This window comes from Somniosus microcephalus, chromosome 6 (genome assembly GCF_052327205.1).
Source record: "Somniosus microcephalus isolate GS21.2 chromosome 6, FLI_Smic_1.0, whole genome shotgun sequence".
NCBI lineage: Eukaryota > Metazoa > Chordata > Chondrichthyes > Squaliformes > Somniosidae > Somniosus > Somniosus microcephalus.
Genome location: NC_140992.1, coordinates 16585455 through 16605210, shown reverse-complemented (window position 1 = coordinate 16605210; position 19756 = coordinate 16585455). Strand labels below are relative to the sequence as shown.

Genomic DNA, 19756 nt, shown 5'->3' with positions numbered 1-19756 from the left:
GCAGCGGCTCCCTCCGTACTGCACTGGGAGTCTCAGCCTAGGTTGCATGCTCAATTCCTGGAGCGGGACTTGAAACCCGCCACCTTCTGACTGAGAGGTGATAGTCCGACCAAGTAATTCCAGATGTTTTGGGCGCCGCACATCAGGAAGGTTATATCGGCCTTGGAGGGGGTGCAGCGCAGAATGACACCGGGGCTAAAAGCTTTAAATTATGAGGACAGGTTGCATAAACCTGGCCTGGAGTCCCCTGAGTTTAGAAGGTTGAGGTGTGATCTGATTGAAGTGTTTCAAATTATGAAAGGATTCGACAGGGTTGACACAAAGAATCCAGAACAAGGGGGGGGCACAATCTTACAGTTAGAGCTCGGACATTTAGAAGTGAAATCGGGAAGCTTTTTGTTTCACAGGAAGGGTAGTAGAAATCCAGAATTCTCTCCCCCAAAAGGCAGGCGTCAATTGAAATTTTCAGGAGGTGGAGAGAGAAGGCCATTGAGGCCATGGATGGAAGGCTCAGCTGGTCTTGTAGTCCTCCTAGTGGTCAGCTAATTGTATAGCAATGGCAACTGGTCTGGGAGCTCATTCTCACCGTCAAGCTTTGTCGTGGGGTACAGGGAGCCACACAGGAGAGACGGGGCAGAAAATGAATTTATTGAACCGTATTGTAAACATCTTCAATTTTCATCATGTTGCAAAGTATAAATCTGTTCTAAAGAAAATTCAATTCTGCATCGATTTCCAAAAGCCATTAGAAAGAATGTTTCCCGCTGTAATGTAGGAAACGCGGCAGCCAATTTTGCGCACAGCAAGCTCCCACAAACAGCGATGAGATAAATGACCAGATAATCTGTTTTCGCAATGTCGGTTGAGGGATAAATATTGGCCCCTGCTCTTCTTCGAAATAGTGCCGCGGGATCTTTTACGTCCACCTGAGAGGGCAGACGGGGGCCTCGGTTTAACGTCTCATAAAAAGATTCAATCGGGCTGATCCAGCGCTCCCTCAGTACTGCCCTGGGACCGTCAGCCTGGATTGTGTGCTCAAGTCTCTGGAGTGGGACTTGAACCCTTTCTGACTCACACACGGCTGACACACAAAGGGAGAGGGAATTAGGGGCGGGGAAGAGGCCTTATTCGTGAAGTCGTTTTGTGAATGGCGGTGTAAAGGGAACCAAATCCAATTTGACAAAGCAAAGTTAGCTACCAGCACACATGTTTAAATATGTGTTTCTCACAAAGCACACTGTTTCCTTGTAGATCAGGCTATTGTATGATTTGATTGTGCTGACCCAGCACAAGCCTCTGTTCCCTCAATAACAATTTTTTTCCTCTTTGTTACAATGGTTTCTAATTACACATGTGATGGGTTGTTTTAATTCTTTTCCCTTTTCAAATCCACCTTCCTGTTGCAATGCATGATGGGCAGGCTCAATATTGTGCATGACACCCGCTACAAGTGTTGGTAGGTGCCAGCTTTGTTTTTCGATTATCTGTACCCGTAGAATTTTTACACACAAGCCCTTCAAAATCCACTGCTGAGATCAGCTCATTGCTCATGCAATGATACAGCACAGAAGGAGGCCATTCGGCCCATCCTGCCTGTGCCGGCTCTTAGATAGAGCTATCCAATTAATCCCACTTTCCTCCCTCACTGTCCCCCCGCCCGTCCCCCCGCCCTCGCTCTTTCCCCCTAGCCCTGTAAAAAAAAATGCTCTGCAAGTACTTATCCAATTCCCTTTTGCAAGTTACTATTGAACCTGCCTCCACCACCCTTTCAGGCAGCGCATTCCAGATCATAGCAACTCGCTGCGTAAAATAATGTTTCTTCGTGTCGCCTCTGGTTCAGGCAGCTGTTCCTTACGGGGCCATGGACCCCCAGTTCCAATAGCGCAGGCCAAAAGACCCTGGAATAGTTGGACGCCATGATGGGAGAGCCATGGGGCCTTTTTTGGACGGATGAGCCAAGATGGGCCAAATTGCCTTTCTCAAATGTATCCACCGTGTGATTAATTACACTCCCACTTTCCATGTCCAACAGACTGGCTTCTACCAATTAAATGCTTTATATTCTGTTCGGCAAAGGTATTAAGGGTTACAGAACCAAGGCGGCTCGATGGAGTTAAGATACAGATCAGCCATGATCTAACTGAATGGCGGAACAGGCTGGAGGGGCTGAATGCGCTCCTCCTGTTCCTATGTTCCTCAGTTGAGTTGATGATTTCAACAAGCTTCCCTAAGAGTTTCATTGGTCTGAGTAATTCCCAGGAGTGGTAGGGGAATCAAGGGATATGGGGATTGGGCGAGAAAGTGGAGTTGAGGTCAAAGATCAGCCATGGTCTTATTGAGCTCAAAGGGCCGCATGGCCTACTCCTACTCTTAATTCTTATGTTCTTATGTGGTACTGAGCCATACAGGCCAGGTTTGATCCCTGCGTTTGCTGTTCCCTACCAAGGTAACAGTAGGGAATGCTGCAGTTGTCTAAAGTGCACTAGGCTAGGGAGAGAAAAAAATCAACAGGGCTCCTTCTCATCACAACTCCCGTTTGAAAGTGCAACAGTGTCGTTCATAGAATCTTACAACACAGAAGGAGGCCATTCGGCCCATCGTGCCTATGCCGCCTCTTCAAAACAGCTATCCAATTAGTCCCACTCTCTCGCGCGTTCCCTATAGCCCTGCAAATGTTTTCCTTTTCAGGTATTTCTCCAATTCATTTTTGAAAGTTACAATTGAATCTGCTTCCACCACCCTTTCAGGCAGCGCATTTCTGATGGTAACAACGCTCTGCGTAAAAAATAAATTCACCTCATCTCCCCTCTGGCAATTTTTGGACAGCCGCAACCTCCCTTACAGGCAATTTTTGGATTGCTTTAGTTAACAATAGATGCAATTTTTGGACTGCCTCAGTTCCAGGATCAGTCTGGACCCAAACTCCATTTTGGAATCGCAACCCTGACTTGTGTGAAAGGGCAACATTTTGTGCGGCAACTTTAGTTTGCCCAAAGCTTGTTCAAAATGTCTATACCATAGACTTAAAGAGACATTCCCGTCAATGATGGGATTGCATCTTTTGTATTGCACGCATGCAGAGCAACACAGAACCTTCGCTTTAATGGTGATGCTGCCCCTTTAAAGCCCGTGGGATTGCTTTGCCCTCTACACTACCACCCGCCCTCTACACTACCACCCACCCCCCACCCCCGCCATCCCCACATTTGCTGCTCCCGCCAAATCAATCAAATCTATTCAGCTGATCATCACTGATTGATCAACCAATTCAGTCGCATTTAAGAGCGAGTGGACTTTGAAGGGACTGTGCTTCTCACTGCTAAGGTCGGTTTAGAATTATTAGCGCTTTTGTCGCTTAATTTAGCTTTTTTAATTATCCTATTAATTATTATGAAGCAGTAAAACATTTATAAATGTCGCTTTGCAATAATGGACAACGATGGATTTCTTTCAATAACTTGTGGCTTAATTAAGAGTTTGACGGAATATTTAGATTAAAGCATGACTCCGAACTGCTTTCATATTATATAATATAATCCTAATTGATTTTTTTAAAGATGTGTGTAATATTAATATTTTATGAGCTTGTTGCATTGATTTACCTAATTGTTGTTGATGTTAATAAGCATTTTTTCCCCTCTTTCTCCCTTTTCGTTTTTTTATTCATTGTGTTTGCTCCTCGCTCTCACTTTCTTTGCCCCCCTCCCTCCTCCTTTCCCTCTATCTTTACCCCACCCCAAAACCCCTCCTCCTTTCCTCTTCGCCTTACCCATTCCCACCTCTTTATTTCCCCCCCTTCCCTCTTCCCTCTCTGCTGCTCCTGCTTTGTCCTGCGAATACATGTCACTCGCTGGCGATGATGCCGCGCGGCTTGCTGCTGCGCTAACTCCCCGCCGCGTGTTGCCATGGTTTCTTCCCCCATCTCCCTCTACCTCCCCCCCTCCCCCCACCTCGCCTCGTTCTGCCGTATACTTCTTCTCCGTCGCTCTCTGCGATTTCCCTCCAAAAAAAAGTACCCATGATGCACGGTGCTAATCCTGCAGCCGTATCCGCGGCAACAACATCCGCCACAAGTGTCCCCTTTGCAGCCACAGCCACCGCCAACCAGGTTTGCTCATTTACAGCTTCGGTTGTTCTTGTTTCCATAGCAACAGTGTAAATAATGCCTTTAAAAACTAGCTGTTTGAGAAAGGTTGTGTGTGTTTTGTTGTTGTTGTTGTTGTTGCTGTTGTCATCGAACTGCAATGGAATCACAAGATTAAAATGTCCAGCCCATTTTTTACATGGAAAAAAAAAGAAGCTCGATGGGGGGGGGGAGCCTTTCCTCAGCTTTCTGGGCTTTTTTTTTAACATTAACGTTGTTGCTGTACTAGCGGACATCCCGTGGCATTGCTCTTGATTGGTGGGTAACTCTAACCTTTGGGCAATAGTGTGAAACGGGCGATACCGGATCGCCCACCCATCATGCACTCCCCCCCCCCCCCACCGAAAATCGCCAAGGGTTAAAATTACACCTGATAAGTCAAACGATCGGCATGTAATGCACAATGCATTACTCTGCTGCATGAGGTGGATCAGTGTTTTAACCAGACCTGTTCCTTTTAAGGCCGCAAAGTTTAATTACCACCTGTACGGGACATCTAGAGCTTAATTGCTGCTGGTGAAGTAAGATTAGCCCATTTTCAGGCTTCAGATCAGCAGAGACCAGCACAAATGATTATGTTTCTTTCTCTTTCTTTTATACTTTTGACACTTGGCAGTATGACGCCGGAAATGCGATATATTTATCGATAGTGTATTATTATTTTATTTTAATAGCCTTCCCTTCCACCTCCATGGTAAACCGCTTAAAGGAAATTAAATTCATAGGAATTGTGACTTCCTGGAATTCCACCCCACCCCGCCCCCCCCCGCTCCGAGGGAAGGGAGGGAACTCCTCTACAGGGAGCTCAGCCTGAGGCCCTGACCATTTTAATTCCTGGGTCTCATCGAAATAAACCAGGACATGTCCCACCTGAAACCTGGCGGATTGATGTCAGGGGCCGAGAGGTGGGAACAGAAATTTGGGCCGGAGCCCGAGGACGCCGGGGATCGTTCCCTTTATTAGCGCTGGGCAGCTGATCCAGTGCTAGGAGTGAGAGGCAAGGCCCAGTGGGCAGGATAGGCCCAAGGACTCCTTGCGGGGCCCAGGGGTGGGGGTGGGGGTGTGGGTGGGGGGTTTGCTATGGTGGGGGGGGGTTGCTAGGGTGGGGGGAGTTGCTATGGTGGGGGGCAGCACTCCTTCTCCCGGTCCACAAGGATTTCACAAGAATGTGATTTTTTTAAGCTTGCGTTGTGTTACCTCATTGGCGGCAATTAAACTCTAGCTGTCCCGTACAGATAGCAGTTAGCCTTTCTGGCCTGAACGGGGAAGGGGAGGTTAGTTTAAACACTGCTCCATATTAGCAGCAGAGGAATGCATTGTGTGCGACAAGCCTATCATTTGACTTATTGGCGGTAATTTTAACCCTTGGCAGTCGTGTAAAACAGGTGATATCGGACCGGCCGCCTGTACGGAGCAGTGTTTAAACTGACCTGCCTCTGCTGGCTGTCAAGTAGGCCCTGTGCGAGCCTCCCGGCACCAAACGTTAAAATGGTGTCGCGGCGCCGATGACGTCACCGTTAAGGTAAGTAAAGGCGGTCGGGGAGTGAGGACAGGAAACACAGCACAACACCCTCCTCCCCACCCCCAGCCTCTTAACTCATCACCCCCCCCACCCCCAATTACAATGTACTTGCCAGGCATGGGGAGGAGGGGGCGGTGGGGGGCGGGGGTTTAAATCTACCCCGCTGAGTGTGGAGCGGATCAGGCCTTGAGGCCCACCGCGGTCGCCAGCCTGCCGATGCTCACTGCCTAGTCACGCGTGACTGTCACACGACGGACGGTGACATAACAGAGCGCCCAGCGGTCAGCAGGGGGACAGACCGGTAAAGCAAAGAAAAATAAATAACAGATGCCTGCTGCAGGTGAGTAGTCCAGAGATATCACAGCCGGGGTTTCTCATTTCTGTAACCAAAGAAAAACACCAGCCCATATTTTCCCGCCCATTCATTTTTAAATGGGCAGAAACTCACGGGCCGCGCCCAGAACCAGAACCGATCGCCACCGCACCCCCCACACACACACACCCCCCCAACCCCCCATCCCGGCCTGTGCGTGTCCTCATTTCGCTTCCGGTTTTTTTTATTCTCCTCCTCTTCTTCTATATTCAAATAAGATGACAGAGAACTCTTACTCTTTTTTTTTTGCAGCGTTTAAACTTGACGACTTAACAGGGTTTTCATTTATTGCAGTTACAATGTTATCCGAAGGATGTGTACCGTTCCCCGCGGCCTTTTTACTCCGCGGTAGGTTGTCCTGTGCCTCTCTCGGGTAATGTTGCCGTTTCGCCGCGCGGTGACGCTCCCGCGCCGGAGCGCTGTGCTTCCGTGTAAAGGCAAAGTCTAGAGACGCCACTCCCTGTTCTGTCTTTGCATTTACCGAGAAGATTTGTTAGCTTAGTTCCCATCCTCCAACCCCGCCCCACCCCTACCCTATGTGCATTATTAGTAGATAAGTACGTTGAATGTCGGAGCTGTCTGGAGAGTAGCCAGTAAGGGAAGTGGGTGGGGGTGGGTTGGGGAGGGAAGGGGGGAACCGAGAATATGGGGGGGGGGGGAGAAAAAAAAATGTTTTGTTTCATGGACAATGGGCTGAACATTTTAATTAAAATAACAACTTTCGCATTTCCTTGAGTGGATCGGTGTATAAGTAATTGGGCCTTGTCCATTTATTTTTGCTTAGTAGCTTTAAAATAACATCCTTCAGTTAACACATTTGAGAAGCAAAGTGCTTTCCCGCCTCGATGTGCTCTAAATTCATCGATTCCCAAACGGCACGTGCCCAAGGAAATTTAGTCGGCAGCACTTTTGGGGCCTGGCCCAGTGTGCTGCGTTGGGATGTTTACTCGTGATCCGCGATTGCCCGGGTTGGCAGGATCTGATGTGTGCCATCGTGGGGTGGCAATGGATGGATCTGGGAGCCCCACCATCCCCCATCCCCACTCTCCCCAACTGCATGAAGGGAAGGATTCAGAAAATCGGCTGTGCTACAGCAGAGCGACTGTCTGTGTGTGTCTCCCTCTCTCTCTCTGTCTAGCCGACGGTTGCAGCATTGGCACAGGTTGATGCTGCCTGATGAGAAATCAACGTGCATCCCGTTTCACCAGTTCACTGCTTCATAACCCCTGCAATTATTCTCCCCCTCCCTTCTCACCCCTCCCCACCCCTGCCTCCTCTCCCGAAGGCACTGACCCATGCTGAGGTTTGCTCCCGCCATTGTTAATTGTCCCCCTGGCACCTCGCCCGAGTGGTTTACTTCTTCGTGAGTGAGCCCCAGATAGTGAATGCCCGCTGCCCATTCAAATGTGGGCGCCAAGCCTGTCCTGGCCCAGCATCCATGTTGCACGCACTCTCCGGCAAGAGTAACTGCATGGTGAGCAAGCCATCCTTTCCTCCACCCCCCCCCCCAGTCCAGGGGTGGTGGGATCAATGATGGCATCCCTACTGCTGCCCACACTGGCCATAGTTAACTCAGCACGGACCAAGCAAATTGAACCTGGAATCCGCTTGGTCTGTATGGCTTAGCTCCGCAAGTGGCACCGCAGCATTAGTAGAATTACTTGAAGAATACACGAAAGTGACTTTTAAACCCCGTGGAACCCCAAATGGAGCAAACATAGAACCGCTAGATCTATTCAAGGAAATATATATATTGGCTAGTCAAAAAAAAGGAAGTTTATTATTGTTTCTTTTATGAAATGCTACCTGTGGAACAGTATTGGCTCTATGCTGTAATTCATAAATCTGTATGAATAATAAAAAAAGAGATCTGTGAGCTGTTAACACCTATTTAAAGTTGTGCAGTCATAAATCTGGTGACGAAGTGTTGACCTATTTCCAATCTAAACTCACATTGTAACAATTGAGTCTGTGTTAGCCTTGCTGCTATTTGTTATTACACAGTAACTGGAGGACTTTAATAGTCTTGAAGCATGCTCCCTCCACTGTGTTGTCCTTGTATTGCCTCAACTTTAAACAGGTTTCTTGAATGTGCTTAATGAACCATGTATGTTAACTGCAGTTACTGTTTCCTTCTGCACAGATGCCCATAATATCTGTAGATCATCTGACTAGCCACAAGTACGTAACTCAGATGTAGAGTATTTCCTGGTCGAACAGTGAGTGTCCTTTTTTTTGTTTCTTTTCAGCAAATGCAACTCTAAAGCATTGAAGTATTATTTAAAGCTGTTAATTCTCATATTGAAAGGTCACAATACATGTTGAACCATTAATGTTCCCAATTGGAAGCTATTCAGCAATACAAGAGTAACGTTAAGAGTGCATTTAGAGAAGGCTTGAGTGCCCAGTGATTCGGTACAGGAAACTCTTTTTTATCCAGCACCAACGGGACCGGCGTGGTGCTGGTTTATCAAAAAGTTCGGATTACAGAGAGGTATAGTAAAAGGTACGAGAGCCCCGTACACAGCAACAAATCCAGGCTTCCCTGTTGCTTAGCAACAGGTGCAGGAACCCCGGCCACAAGATCCAAGTGTCCCTGTTGCTTAGCAACAGGTGCAGGAACCCCTGTTACACGGCCACAGATCGAGGAACGGCCACTAATATGAAGTAAAACTTACCTGAACCTACTCCTGAATTTTGCCGGTTAACAGAGGTTTCCGGTTATTTAGGTGCCGGTAAATCGAGAGTTTCTTGTATTAGGTTTTGACTCAGGGTGACCCTGGTTTGATTTCCTCTCATTCAGATATCCCCTGGCACTATTTGAAGAAGAGCAGTGGCGTTCTCCCCAGTGTCCTGACCAATATTTATCCCTCAATCACCACTGGCAGAACAGTTGAACTGCTCATCCATCGCATTGCTGTTTGTGGGACCGTGTTGTGCTCTAATTGGCTGCTGCATTTGCTTGCAAAGCAACAGTGACAAGTAATTTGTTGCCTGCTAAGTAATTTGGAATGTTCTGATAGAGAGGAATTAATTCCTCTGGTCAGGGGGGGGGGGGGGGAGGGGGGTGGGTGAAGGGAGTCCAGAACAAGGGGGCATAACCTTAAAATTAGAGCTAGGCCGTTCAGGGGTGATAGCAGGAAGCATTTCTTCACACAAAGGGTAGTGGAAATCTAGAACTCTCTCCTCCAAAAAAGTTGTTGAGGCTGGGGGTCAATTGAAAATTTCAAAATTAAGATTGATGGATTTTTGTTAGGTAAGGGTGATGTACAAAGACTACAGAGTGCTTGGTTTGCGTATAAAACAAGGCTTTAATCAACTGTTTCAAAACCATGAGATTTCTAGTTACAGGAAACTTTGGTTTATCCGAAGGCTGTATGTCCGGAAACCTCGATCCACCGGCAGAAATCAGGAGCTGTTTTGTTAGTTTTTTTTCTTCTCGTGGCTTTTTTTTCCAACAGTCAGGCTCTGGAAAGTCTCTCTGAAGCTGTTGCTAAGCTACAGAGACGCTTCCAAGGTACGGGCCGACTGTTTAGAAGCTGTTGCTAAGCAACAGTGTTTGTTGTCAGATACGGAGATGAAAACTTCCGTATCCTTCAGAATTAGCGCTGGTTTGTCCGGCAGTTTTGATAGCTCGGCAACAGTTCGGTCCCGTCGGTGCCGGATATCACAAAGTTTCCTGTACATCACTAGTTCCTGGTTACAGAAACATCCTGAGCAAGCTGGGCCCACGCCCGAGTAGTTATACTCCTTGGACGGCGCCACCAGCTGGCCGCCCAGTGTTACTTCATGAGTCATGATAAGATTAATGACAAAGGGTATTAAGGGTTACGGAACCAAGGCGGTTGGATGGAGTTAAGATACAGATCAGCCATGGTTTAATTGAATGTCAGAACGAGCTCGAGGGGCTGAATGGCCTACTCCTGTTCTTATGTATTCCTGTTCATTCACATAAGAGAACGGACAAATTAGCCCGGACCTTTCGTTTTAATTGGAGCTTGTGATTATGCAGAGGAATTTTTGATCAATTTCTGTCTTGATCAATTCCGCTGAACCCACTGCTGTGGCGTTTCTATAGAAACGCCCCTGCTTGCCTGCGCAGCTCGATCTGATCCTCATCAATATGCATCATGCTTATTCAGTCGAATCCTTTTCTTTTCCTGAGTCAGAGGCTCCCAAAACATTTCAGTCTGCGGCTGTGATAAGCCATTTTGAAATCACAGATAGTGAAGAATTGAAGATCAGGGATGAATGGGATGAACGTGCCACAAACTTAGGAACAGGAGGAGGCCATTCAGCCCCTCAAGCCTGTTCTGCTATTCAATGAGATCACGGCTGATCTGTGACCTAACTCCAGATACCCGCCTTTGCCCCATATCCCTTAATACATTTGGTTAACAAAAACCTATCAATCTCAGATTTAAAATTAACAATTGATCTAGCACCAATTGCCGTTTGCGGAAGAGAGTTCCAAACTTCTACCACCCTTTGTGTGTAGAAGTGTTTCCTAATTTCACTCCTGAAAGGTCTGGCTCTAACTATGACCCCTAGTCCTAGATTCCCCAACCAGCGGAAATAGTTTTTCTCTATCTACCCTACCTGTTCCTCTTGGTATCCTGAAAACTTAGATCAAATCACCTCTTAACCTTCTAAATTCTAGAGAATACAACATTAGTTTGTGTAATCTCTCCTCATAATTTAACCCTCGTAACAATTGATGTAGTTGAATCAGTTAGAAATGGTGTAAATCCTCCCCTTTCTAACCAGCTGAGTCTGGGATCAGTTCAGTTGCCTGCCAGGTGAGACCTTTGCTCAGAATCAGACAGTGCGTTAACTGCCGTACAAAGCCTTCTGATACAGCTACAGGGATTTTACAAGTTAAATATTATTCCGAGTGTAATAAAGGAAAAGTCATATGCAGTGTCAGAGAAAGGACATAATGACCCCACCAATCTCATCAAGGCAGGCTTCTCTGCAACCATGCTGAAGGTGTTTTTTTTTCATTTGTTTATGGGATGTGGGCGACACTGGCAAGACCAGCATTTATTGCCCATCCCTAATTGCCCTTGAGAAGATGGTGGTGAGCCAGCCTTCTTGAACCGCTGCAGTCCGTGTGGTGAAGGTGCTCCCACAGTGCTGTTGGGGTAGGGAGTTTCAGGACTTTGACCCAGCGATGATGAAGGATCGGCCGATATACTTCTAAGTCAGGATGGTGTGTGACTTGGAGGGGAACTTGGAGGTGGGGGTGTTCCCATGCGCCTGCTGCCCTTGTCCTTCTAGGTGGAAGAGGTCGTGGGTTTGGGAGGTGCTGCCGATGAAGTCTTGGCGAGTTGCTGCAGTGCACCTTGTAGATGGTACACACTGCAGCCATGGTGCGCCGGTGGTGGAGGGAGTGAATGTTTAAGGTGGTGGATGGGGTGCCAACATGCGAACAATGACGGACAGGTAAAGGCCCTCTGGTCCATCCACCCGTCCCACACAAATTGTGATACCTTATGCATCACAATATAGACACTCCCCACCACACCCGAGACCATGTGATCTCCTGGGAGAGTCAAAAAAGCAGATAAAAACCCAAGTCAATTTGGAGGACAAAAATCTGGGAAATTCCTCTCCGACCACCTCCCCCCCTTAGGCAGTCAAAACTAGTCTAGGAGACCACTCTGGCCCTGAATTCCCTGAAGTACCTACCCTTTGTAAGAGGTGATCTCTGCCCCAGCCAGAAAGAGGTCCAGCTCTCGCTAGAAGGAACACAGCGAATCGGCGTCCACCGCATGAGCCAGCAGCCTGTCCCAGAGGTTTCCCATGACTCTCTGGGAAAAGAACCACCTCTTGACATCTAACCTAGTCTGGCAGGACTCAGTACCATGGCAACAACATCCAATTGTATGCAGACGCTGACATTGCAGTGCGTTGGGCTGCTAAGTAACCCAGCACTAGATGGCACCAAAGCATGCTTCACCCCCGCCCCCATTCCTCCCCTCCCCCATGTACCCAGCAGTGAGAAGCAGGCAAGTGTTAACAACAGAGGAAGAAAGAAAGACTTGCATTTCTATAGCGCCTTTCACGACCTCAGGATGTTCCAAAACGCTTTACAGCCAATGAAGTACTTTTGAAGCGCAGTCACTGTTGTAATGTCGGAAAGGAGGCAGCTAATTTGCATACAGCAAGGTCCCACAAACAGCAATGACCAGATAATCGGTGTTCGTGATGTTGGTTGAGGGATAAATATTGGCCAAGACACCAAGCATGAATGAAAGCCCAATTGGTCCATCAAAGCTATAGGAGCATAGCTCTCCAATTGTAGCAATCCCTTGAATTCTAAACCTCTCTTAATCTCCATGATTATTCATCGTTTTCAGTGAAAAGTAATGTTTCCCTTTCAAATGTACCTTTTACTCATTTAAATCGACGTTGTCTTTTCCTCCTCTCCTGAGAGACATAGTAAGGCACTATATAAATGCAGGTCTTTCTTTCTCCCAGGGACTGCCTTGCTTGTCAATAAGGATATTTGGGTAGATTTCCCCAAGCTTGTCCCTGGGCGGTGTAGCGAATACGTGCGGAGAGGAGCACTAGCCTGTCGGGGAGCCTGTGAGATTTGCTGCCCATTAATTGAACAGACCAGGAAAATCTATCCCAAATAACGTCAGTCGGGAACTAAACTTCTTTCTCTTCCCCATCTAGATCAGCGTGAAGAGATGACAGTGTGCAGGAACACCATTACAGAGCAAGGGTCAATAGCCATTCTGTAAATACCACCATCTTATACCCAACCCCTCGTTCCACCCCCCCCCCCACCCAGCCCCCACCATTCCCCTCCCTCAGCCGTAAGCCTTTCCACCTTTTGCATGCTAACGGAATGGACATATGGTCATCCGGAACGAAACGTCAAAAAGAATGCCGCACACTGAGACTTGCGTAACCTGTACGTTCCACCAAGAGTAAAGCTGAGGGAAAGTGATCTGTTGTTCAGCGTACAAACATCATCTACCTTTATCAGTACTATGTTGTGAATAAGTTCAGAGATATATGCATAAATGACCCCCATCTCTTTGATACATCTTGTCTCTCCCTCTCTCTCTCTCCTCTCAGTGGAAAGGCAATCTCTGATGTACACTTTAGTATGCAGTATGTACTGGTACGTCTATGAACCATGCAGATCATTTTGATGTTAGGTTTAAATGGTTTTCCTTTAAGTTTACAAAAATGCAGAAAAAAAGAGATAAAAAAAAGGTGCACCTTGTATTAAAAGAATACTATTTTGCCATCTTCATCAAGCGTCAATTGTGCATGCACAGTGTTCTGTGTTAAGGTTATATTCTAGTGGATTGTGAGAAAGAGTTAAAGGGGCAATGGACAGAGATGAATGTGTTGGGCAAAACATAAATACACACTTTTTTTTAAAGTGCATTGTAGCTTTAAATACTGTGTTGTAAATGTGTGGGGGGTACACGTTAAGTGCCACACAGGACTGTACACCTAACCCTAAAGTATTATTTCAGCAGTGTTAAAGCATCTATCCGATTCAACATATTTCAAACTTGCTAAAGCTCAGTGAATTGGACAGCGCCACAAACCTTTGTTACTTTACGATACATGCCAAAGCTGTCTCCGAAATGGCATCTTCACTCCAGAATGAATAGCATAGCACACAGTAAATTTAAAAAAATGTATGTCTTGCAGACCACTGTCTCACTGATGCACATTAGTAATCTCTACCAGAGATATTAATCACGTTGAACGAAAAATAAAATGACGGATGTCAATCACCACATATGGCCAAAACCGATTTTCGGTATTGCAATTTCTCCTTGATGCCACACTTGGCCACACAGACCGGCAACAAGTCAACCCCTAAGTGAAAGAAAATCTCTTGCTATTAATTGCCAAGCAAGGTGCCATGCGTCAGAGACTTGGAAAGGCGACCCGCGTTTGTGCAGGTTTAATTCGCCCCCGATATCTTTATTTTATTTTTTTCTCCTCTGTCCGAAACAAAAGCCAAAAGTCAACCAAGACTATAAAAAAAAAAAATCTCTGCGGAGATTCGCTTTGTGCTGAATGTCTCACTGCAGTCACACACGTACATATACAGGCAAAAATAAAGGAAAGTGACTCTAAACTAGATACCTAAAGGCTGAACAAAGCACTGTCGTAAAGATGCATGATAAACCAAAATATTAATGAAAAATCGAGATGTTTGTTAAAAGTAGTACCAGGGTGGGATATGTATCTGGGTGAATTTTATATGTGATTTTTTTCAAAGTAACTGCATTTAGCCTTAGAGAGCCTTCAAGAAAAAAAAACGTAAAAAAAAAAATAAAAAAATGTATTAGTTGTGTATTTTTAATGGGTTCAACCAAAGGAATTCCTTTATTCCCCCCCCCCACCGCCCCCCCCCCACCCCGATAGGAATCTTTTTGTGTTCTTTTTCCACAGCTTGTTAAAGAGGTAGTGCAACTCTGTTCAGCCAAAAGGTGGATCAATTGCTGTAGTGGGGCCAGGTTACTAGAAGTATCCTTATCAGAATGGAAGAAGCGAAAGTTCAATTCTCGAACTTTCCATACTTCCGAGCTCACTGCAAGGTTTTTTTTTTCTTCGGTAGAACTTGAAAAGGTGTGCTTGGTAGTTTTAAAAAGGGGTTGTTGCTTTGATTTTTATTGATTGTACTGTACATCTATTAAAGCCTTAGATTATATATTACGGGTTGAAACCCATTTTAAATGTTACTTCAAACCTGTTAAGAACACATAGCTGATAGACTTCAATCGTTACTCTAGTACTTACATGCTAGGACTTTGCTTATTTCTTTTCTCCTTCGTTTAATTTCTTACATATATTAATATTAGATTTGTCTTCATTTTTTTAATGATGTTTAAATGTCAGATATTGTTTTCATATTTTAGTTGGTAGTTTATTTTTAGTGTGTTAGAATTCACTGATGAAATTTTCTGAAAGTTTTTGACAAAAAGGTATTTTTTTTCTCCCCCCCCCCACGCCTTCATAACATACTCATAACATTGAATCTCGTGTAGTGTCAATTAATTATTCATACTAGTATAGCAACTTAAAGAATGATTTATATTGTACTGACTTATGATTACGAGCGTCAGTATTCGTCACTTCTGTCTTGTTTGCATTCAGAGAACAAAGACCTTTTATATGGGAATCTTGCAATGATATTTTCATTGTGAAGTATGAAGTTAAGTTGTTGCTATGGCAACAATCCTGGCAGACAATTGCGTAATGTTTTGATGATTTAATTTGTTTGTAATTAGTCCTTTACGGAAATCTCTAGTTCCTAGATAATAGAACTGAAAATTATTTTCTACTGTTACCATTTGAGGATAGTAAGATATTGTTTTTTTTGGGTATATTTTGATCTCCCTCATCTGAATATCAGACCTTCTTTAAATAGGAGCTGCGTAATCGATAGATCAAGGGATTTTTTTTTATGTCATGAATTCAAATATTAATCAGAGCTTACTTATAAGAAAAGAGAATTAATCTGAATTGTGTGTGCAGACACTTGAGGGTTGATTATGCTGCAGTTTTAGAGAAAAAGAAGTGATCGGGCCTACGGGGAGAAAGTTGACTTTTTGCACTTCTGTACATAGTCAAGAGAGGGAAACCTGTAAAATAGTAAGATCTTATTTTGAATAAAAAAAATGTCTATAATAACGAGGAATTTTGTTAAGGTAATTAAAACGACAGGCTGAACAAAAACAAAAAAATTTAAAAAAAAAAGCTTGCAAAAATATAAAAAAAGATAATGGGCACAGAGTAAGCACCTGATAACCCCCTCCCCCCCCGCCCCCCCACCAACCCCCCCACTCCCCACCTCACCCCCACAAAAAAAGGCAAAATATTGCTTTGCTTTAATGTGAACAGCTTGTAGTTTGCCAGGATTATTTTCGGCTGGAATGATAGACATCCTTCTGAGATCTCCGGGGAGGGGGGCAGGGGGTGGGGGCCCAGTTTTAACCCAAGCCCGCCCGTCGGGAAACAGACGGGATTGGGGTGAGGCGCATGGATTTTACATCCCTTCCCTCACCCAATTTTATTCTCCATTTGAAGTCAATGGAGAACAATATTGGGCGGGGGGGGGGTGGTGGGTGGGGTGGGGAGGAGGTGCGGGGTGTAAAACCGGCATTCCTGCCCCATCCAGCGGGATTCCCGCCAGCCAGTTAGGTTTAAAATTGCACCCCCACCCCCCGCACCCGCTGCCCTCCCCACCCCCCCCCACACCCCCACCGCCAACTCCCTTCCGCTCATGACTGACAATGTTGAACAGGTTCAAAGCCCGGCTGCAGATTACTGAACCAGGGCAGGCACATCAATTACCAAGGTTCATACCATCGGAAATCAAAAAAAGTATTTTCACATCACCCAACAACGAAGAAAATATAATAAAACTCTTTAAAAAAAAAAATCTACTGCATGTTTAGAATTTTTAAAAAAATTAAGAAATGACGGTAAAAAAAAACGTATTTTAGACTTATCGAGAACAGGTTCTGTAAACTCAATTTGATGGTGTATTTCTCACGGGAAGTAAAAATACATACATACACACATATTATATATATATATACAAATATATATTAAACCGGCTCCACACTTTCATTCAAATAACTAAGAAACAGAATCGTCAGTTTAATCATGGACAGATGAACCAAACAGCAGACACCCACATGATTTTATTGCTCTTGCAATTCCTGTTCCTTTTTGCAGTTGAGTGTACACCTTTTAAAATGAAGCAAATCAAATTTATTTTTAAATAAAAATTACCGTTCAGAATCGGAGGCACTTAAATGCGACTAGGTTTTTTTGCCCCGTCCCCCCGCGCCCCACCAGTTTTTGGAAAAGAAATAATTCCCTTTTTTTAAGCGAAGAAAGTATTTTTTTTCTCAAAAAAGAGAGGGGTTAAAAAAAACCTTGGCGGGGTGGTGGGAGGTGGTAGGAGGGAGCGAGGGGTGGTGGAACACCAAAGGCATATTTGAAACCCTCCTCCTACCCCCTTCCACCCCCGCCCACCCGAACATTTATTTTCTTAGTTCGGACGAAACGTCTGCTCGTATTCGGTAAGGTTGTGTCCAATTTGCGAGGCCGTAACTACAGCTGCTAAAAGGACGGAAGCTTGGTTTTACTATTGTGTAATCACAGACTCTTTTTTTTGTTTTCCTGCTCGTAGATGCCGAGATAATGTACTCTGTCCTTGGCTGCCAATTGTTTTTTTTTTCTGGCTTATTTTATTATTACCGCTATATCTTTGATTCTTGCTGTATGGAATTAAAAAAAATAAATAAAGATGAAATTGCCAAAAAAAAAAGAAGCAAAACGATCTGCGTGTTTCTCTTCGTTGACATGTATTGAAAGAAAAAAAGCTCACGCCGCCCAGTATGGGGATGCTATAGGGTCGCCGACCCTTCAGGGTTGCCCTGGCATCTCCAGGAATTGAACCTCAACCTCCAGGACACGGCTGCAAGCACAACCCGGGAGAAAAATCATTGGGAGCAATAAATAAATAGTGTGTTTTTTTCATTTTCTTTCGAATCACAAAATGTTACAGCTCAGAAAGAGGCCATTCAGCCCATCCTGCCTATGCCGGCTCTTTGAAAGAGCGATCCAATTAGTCCCACTCCCCCCCGCTCTTTCCCCATAGCCCCGCTCGCATTTTCTTTTCCTTCAAGTATTTATCCAATTCCCTTTTGAAAGTTACTATTGAATCTGCTTCCACCGCCCTTTCAGGCAGCGCGTTCCAGATCACAACAACTCGCTGCGTAAAAATTGATTTCCTCATAGAATGGTAGAAATTTACAGCACAGAAGGAGGCCATTTGGCCCATCGTGCCTGTGCCGGCCGACAAAGAGATGTAGGATCAATTCCTCCCCCCCAACGGTAAAAATATTGGACTGTGAAAGATAAAAACCCAGAGGTGCACAGCCCGCAAAAAGGGCTCGGCAATAAATGGTTAATTCAAACATTGCAGCCGAAACTACAAACCTTCAAGAGACTCGGTCACAGACAATCATAGAAAGTTACAGCACGGAAGGTGACCATTTCGGCCCATCGTGTCCGCGCCGGCCAACAAAGAGCTATCCAGCCTAATCCCACTTCCCAGCTCTTGGTCCGTAGCCCTGCAGGTTACAGCATCCCAAGTGCACATCCAAGTACTTGTTAAATGTGGTTCCGGTTCCTGCCTCTACCACCCTTTCAGGCAGTGAGTTCCAGACCCCCACAACCCTCTGGGTGAAGAAATGTCCCCTCAAATCCCCTCTAAACCCTCCTCCAATTACTTTAAATCTGTGCCCCCTGGTTTTTGACCCCTCTGCTAAGGGAAATAGGTTCTTTCTATCCACTTTATCTATGTCCCTCATAATTTTATACACCTCAATAATGTCTCCCCTCAGCCTCTGTTCCAAGGAAAACAGACCCAGCCTATCCAGTCTTTCCTCATAGCTAAGATTCTCTACTCCCGGCAACATCCTTGTAAATCTCCTCTGTACCCTCTCTAGTGCAATCACATCTTTCCTGTAATGTGGTGACCAGAACTGCACGCAGTACTCTAGCTGAGGCCTAACGAGTGTTTTATACAGTTCAAGCATAACCCCCCTGCTCTTGTATTCTATGCCACGGCTAATAAAGGCAAGTATTCCGTATGTCTTCTTAACCACCTTATCTACCTGGCCTGCTACCTTCAGGGATCTGTGGACATGCACTCCAAGGTCCCTTTGTTCCTCTACAATACTCAGTGTCCTACCATCTAATGTGTATTCCCTTTCCATGTTAGCCCTCCTCAAATGCATTACCTCACACTTCTCTGGATTGAATTCTATTTGCTACTGTTCTGCCCACCTGACCAATTTACTGATATCTTCCTGCAGTCTACAGCTTCCTTCTTCAGTATCAACCACACAGCCGATTTTAGTATCATCTGCAAACTTCTTAATCATACCCCCTATATTCAAGTCAAGATCATTGATATATACCACAAAAAGCAAAGGACCTAGTACTGAGCCCTGCGGAACCCCACTAGAAACAGCCTTCCAGTCACAAAAACACCCATCAACCATTACCCTCTGCTTCCTGTCTCCGAGCCAGTTTTGAATCCAACTTGACACTTTGCCCTGGATCCCATGGGCTTTTAACTTCGTGACCAGTCTGCCATGTGGAACCTTATCAAAAGCCTTGCTAAAGTCCATATAGACTACATTAAATGCACTACCCTCATCTACCCTCCTTGTTACCTCCTCAAAAAATTGAATCAAGTTTGTCAGACACGACCTTCCCTTAACAAATCCGTGCTGACTATCCTTGATTAATCCGTGTCTTTCTAAATGAAGATTTATCCTGTCCTTCAAAATTCTTTTCAATAATTTTCCCACCACCGAGGTTAGGCTGACTGGCCTGTAATTACTCAGTCTATCCTTTTCTCCCTTTTTAAACAAGGGTACCACATTAGCAGTCCTTCAGCCCTCCAGCACCACACCTGAAGCCAGAGAGGATTAAAAAATGATGGTCAGGGCCTCTGCAATTTCCTCTTTTGCTTTGCTTAACCGCCTAGGATACATTTCATCCTGACCTGGGGATTTATCCACTTTTAAAGCTGCTAAACCCCTTAATACTTCCTCTCCCACTATGTTTATTTCATCTAATATTTCAAACTGCTCCCCCCTCTCCTTTGTGAAAACAGACGCAAAGTATTCATTAAGAACCCTAC

The 19756-nt window shown here is 45.3% G+C and overlaps 1 protein-coding gene across 20 annotated transcripts in view; it reads left to right on the top strand.

Annotated features, from left to right (window-relative positions):
- Nucleotides 1-17365, top strand: part of LOC147115496 (muscleblind-like protein 1) — a 743720-nt gene extending 726355 nt beyond the window's left edge. For 13 of the 20 annotated variants that reach the window (XM_085989770.1, XM_085989776.1, XM_085989765.1 and 10 more), the window contains 5 exons: nt 1421-1456; nt 4014-4108; nt 6334-6387; nt 8183-8258; nt 12724-17365. In XM_085989770.1, the coding sequence (XP_085845896.1) occupies nt 1421-1456; nt 4014-4108; nt 6334-6387; nt 8183-8239 (242 nt within the window). In that variant the 3' untranslated portion in view covers nt 8240-8258; nt 12724-17365. The remainder of the gene's footprint in view (nt 1-1420; nt 1457-4013; nt 4109-6333; nt 6388-8182; nt 8259-12723) is intronic. The other 7 variants (XM_085989779.1, XM_085989782.1, XM_085989781.1 and 4 more) reach the window with 5 other exon arrangements.
- The last annotated feature ends 2391 nt before the right edge of the window (nt 17366-19756 follow it).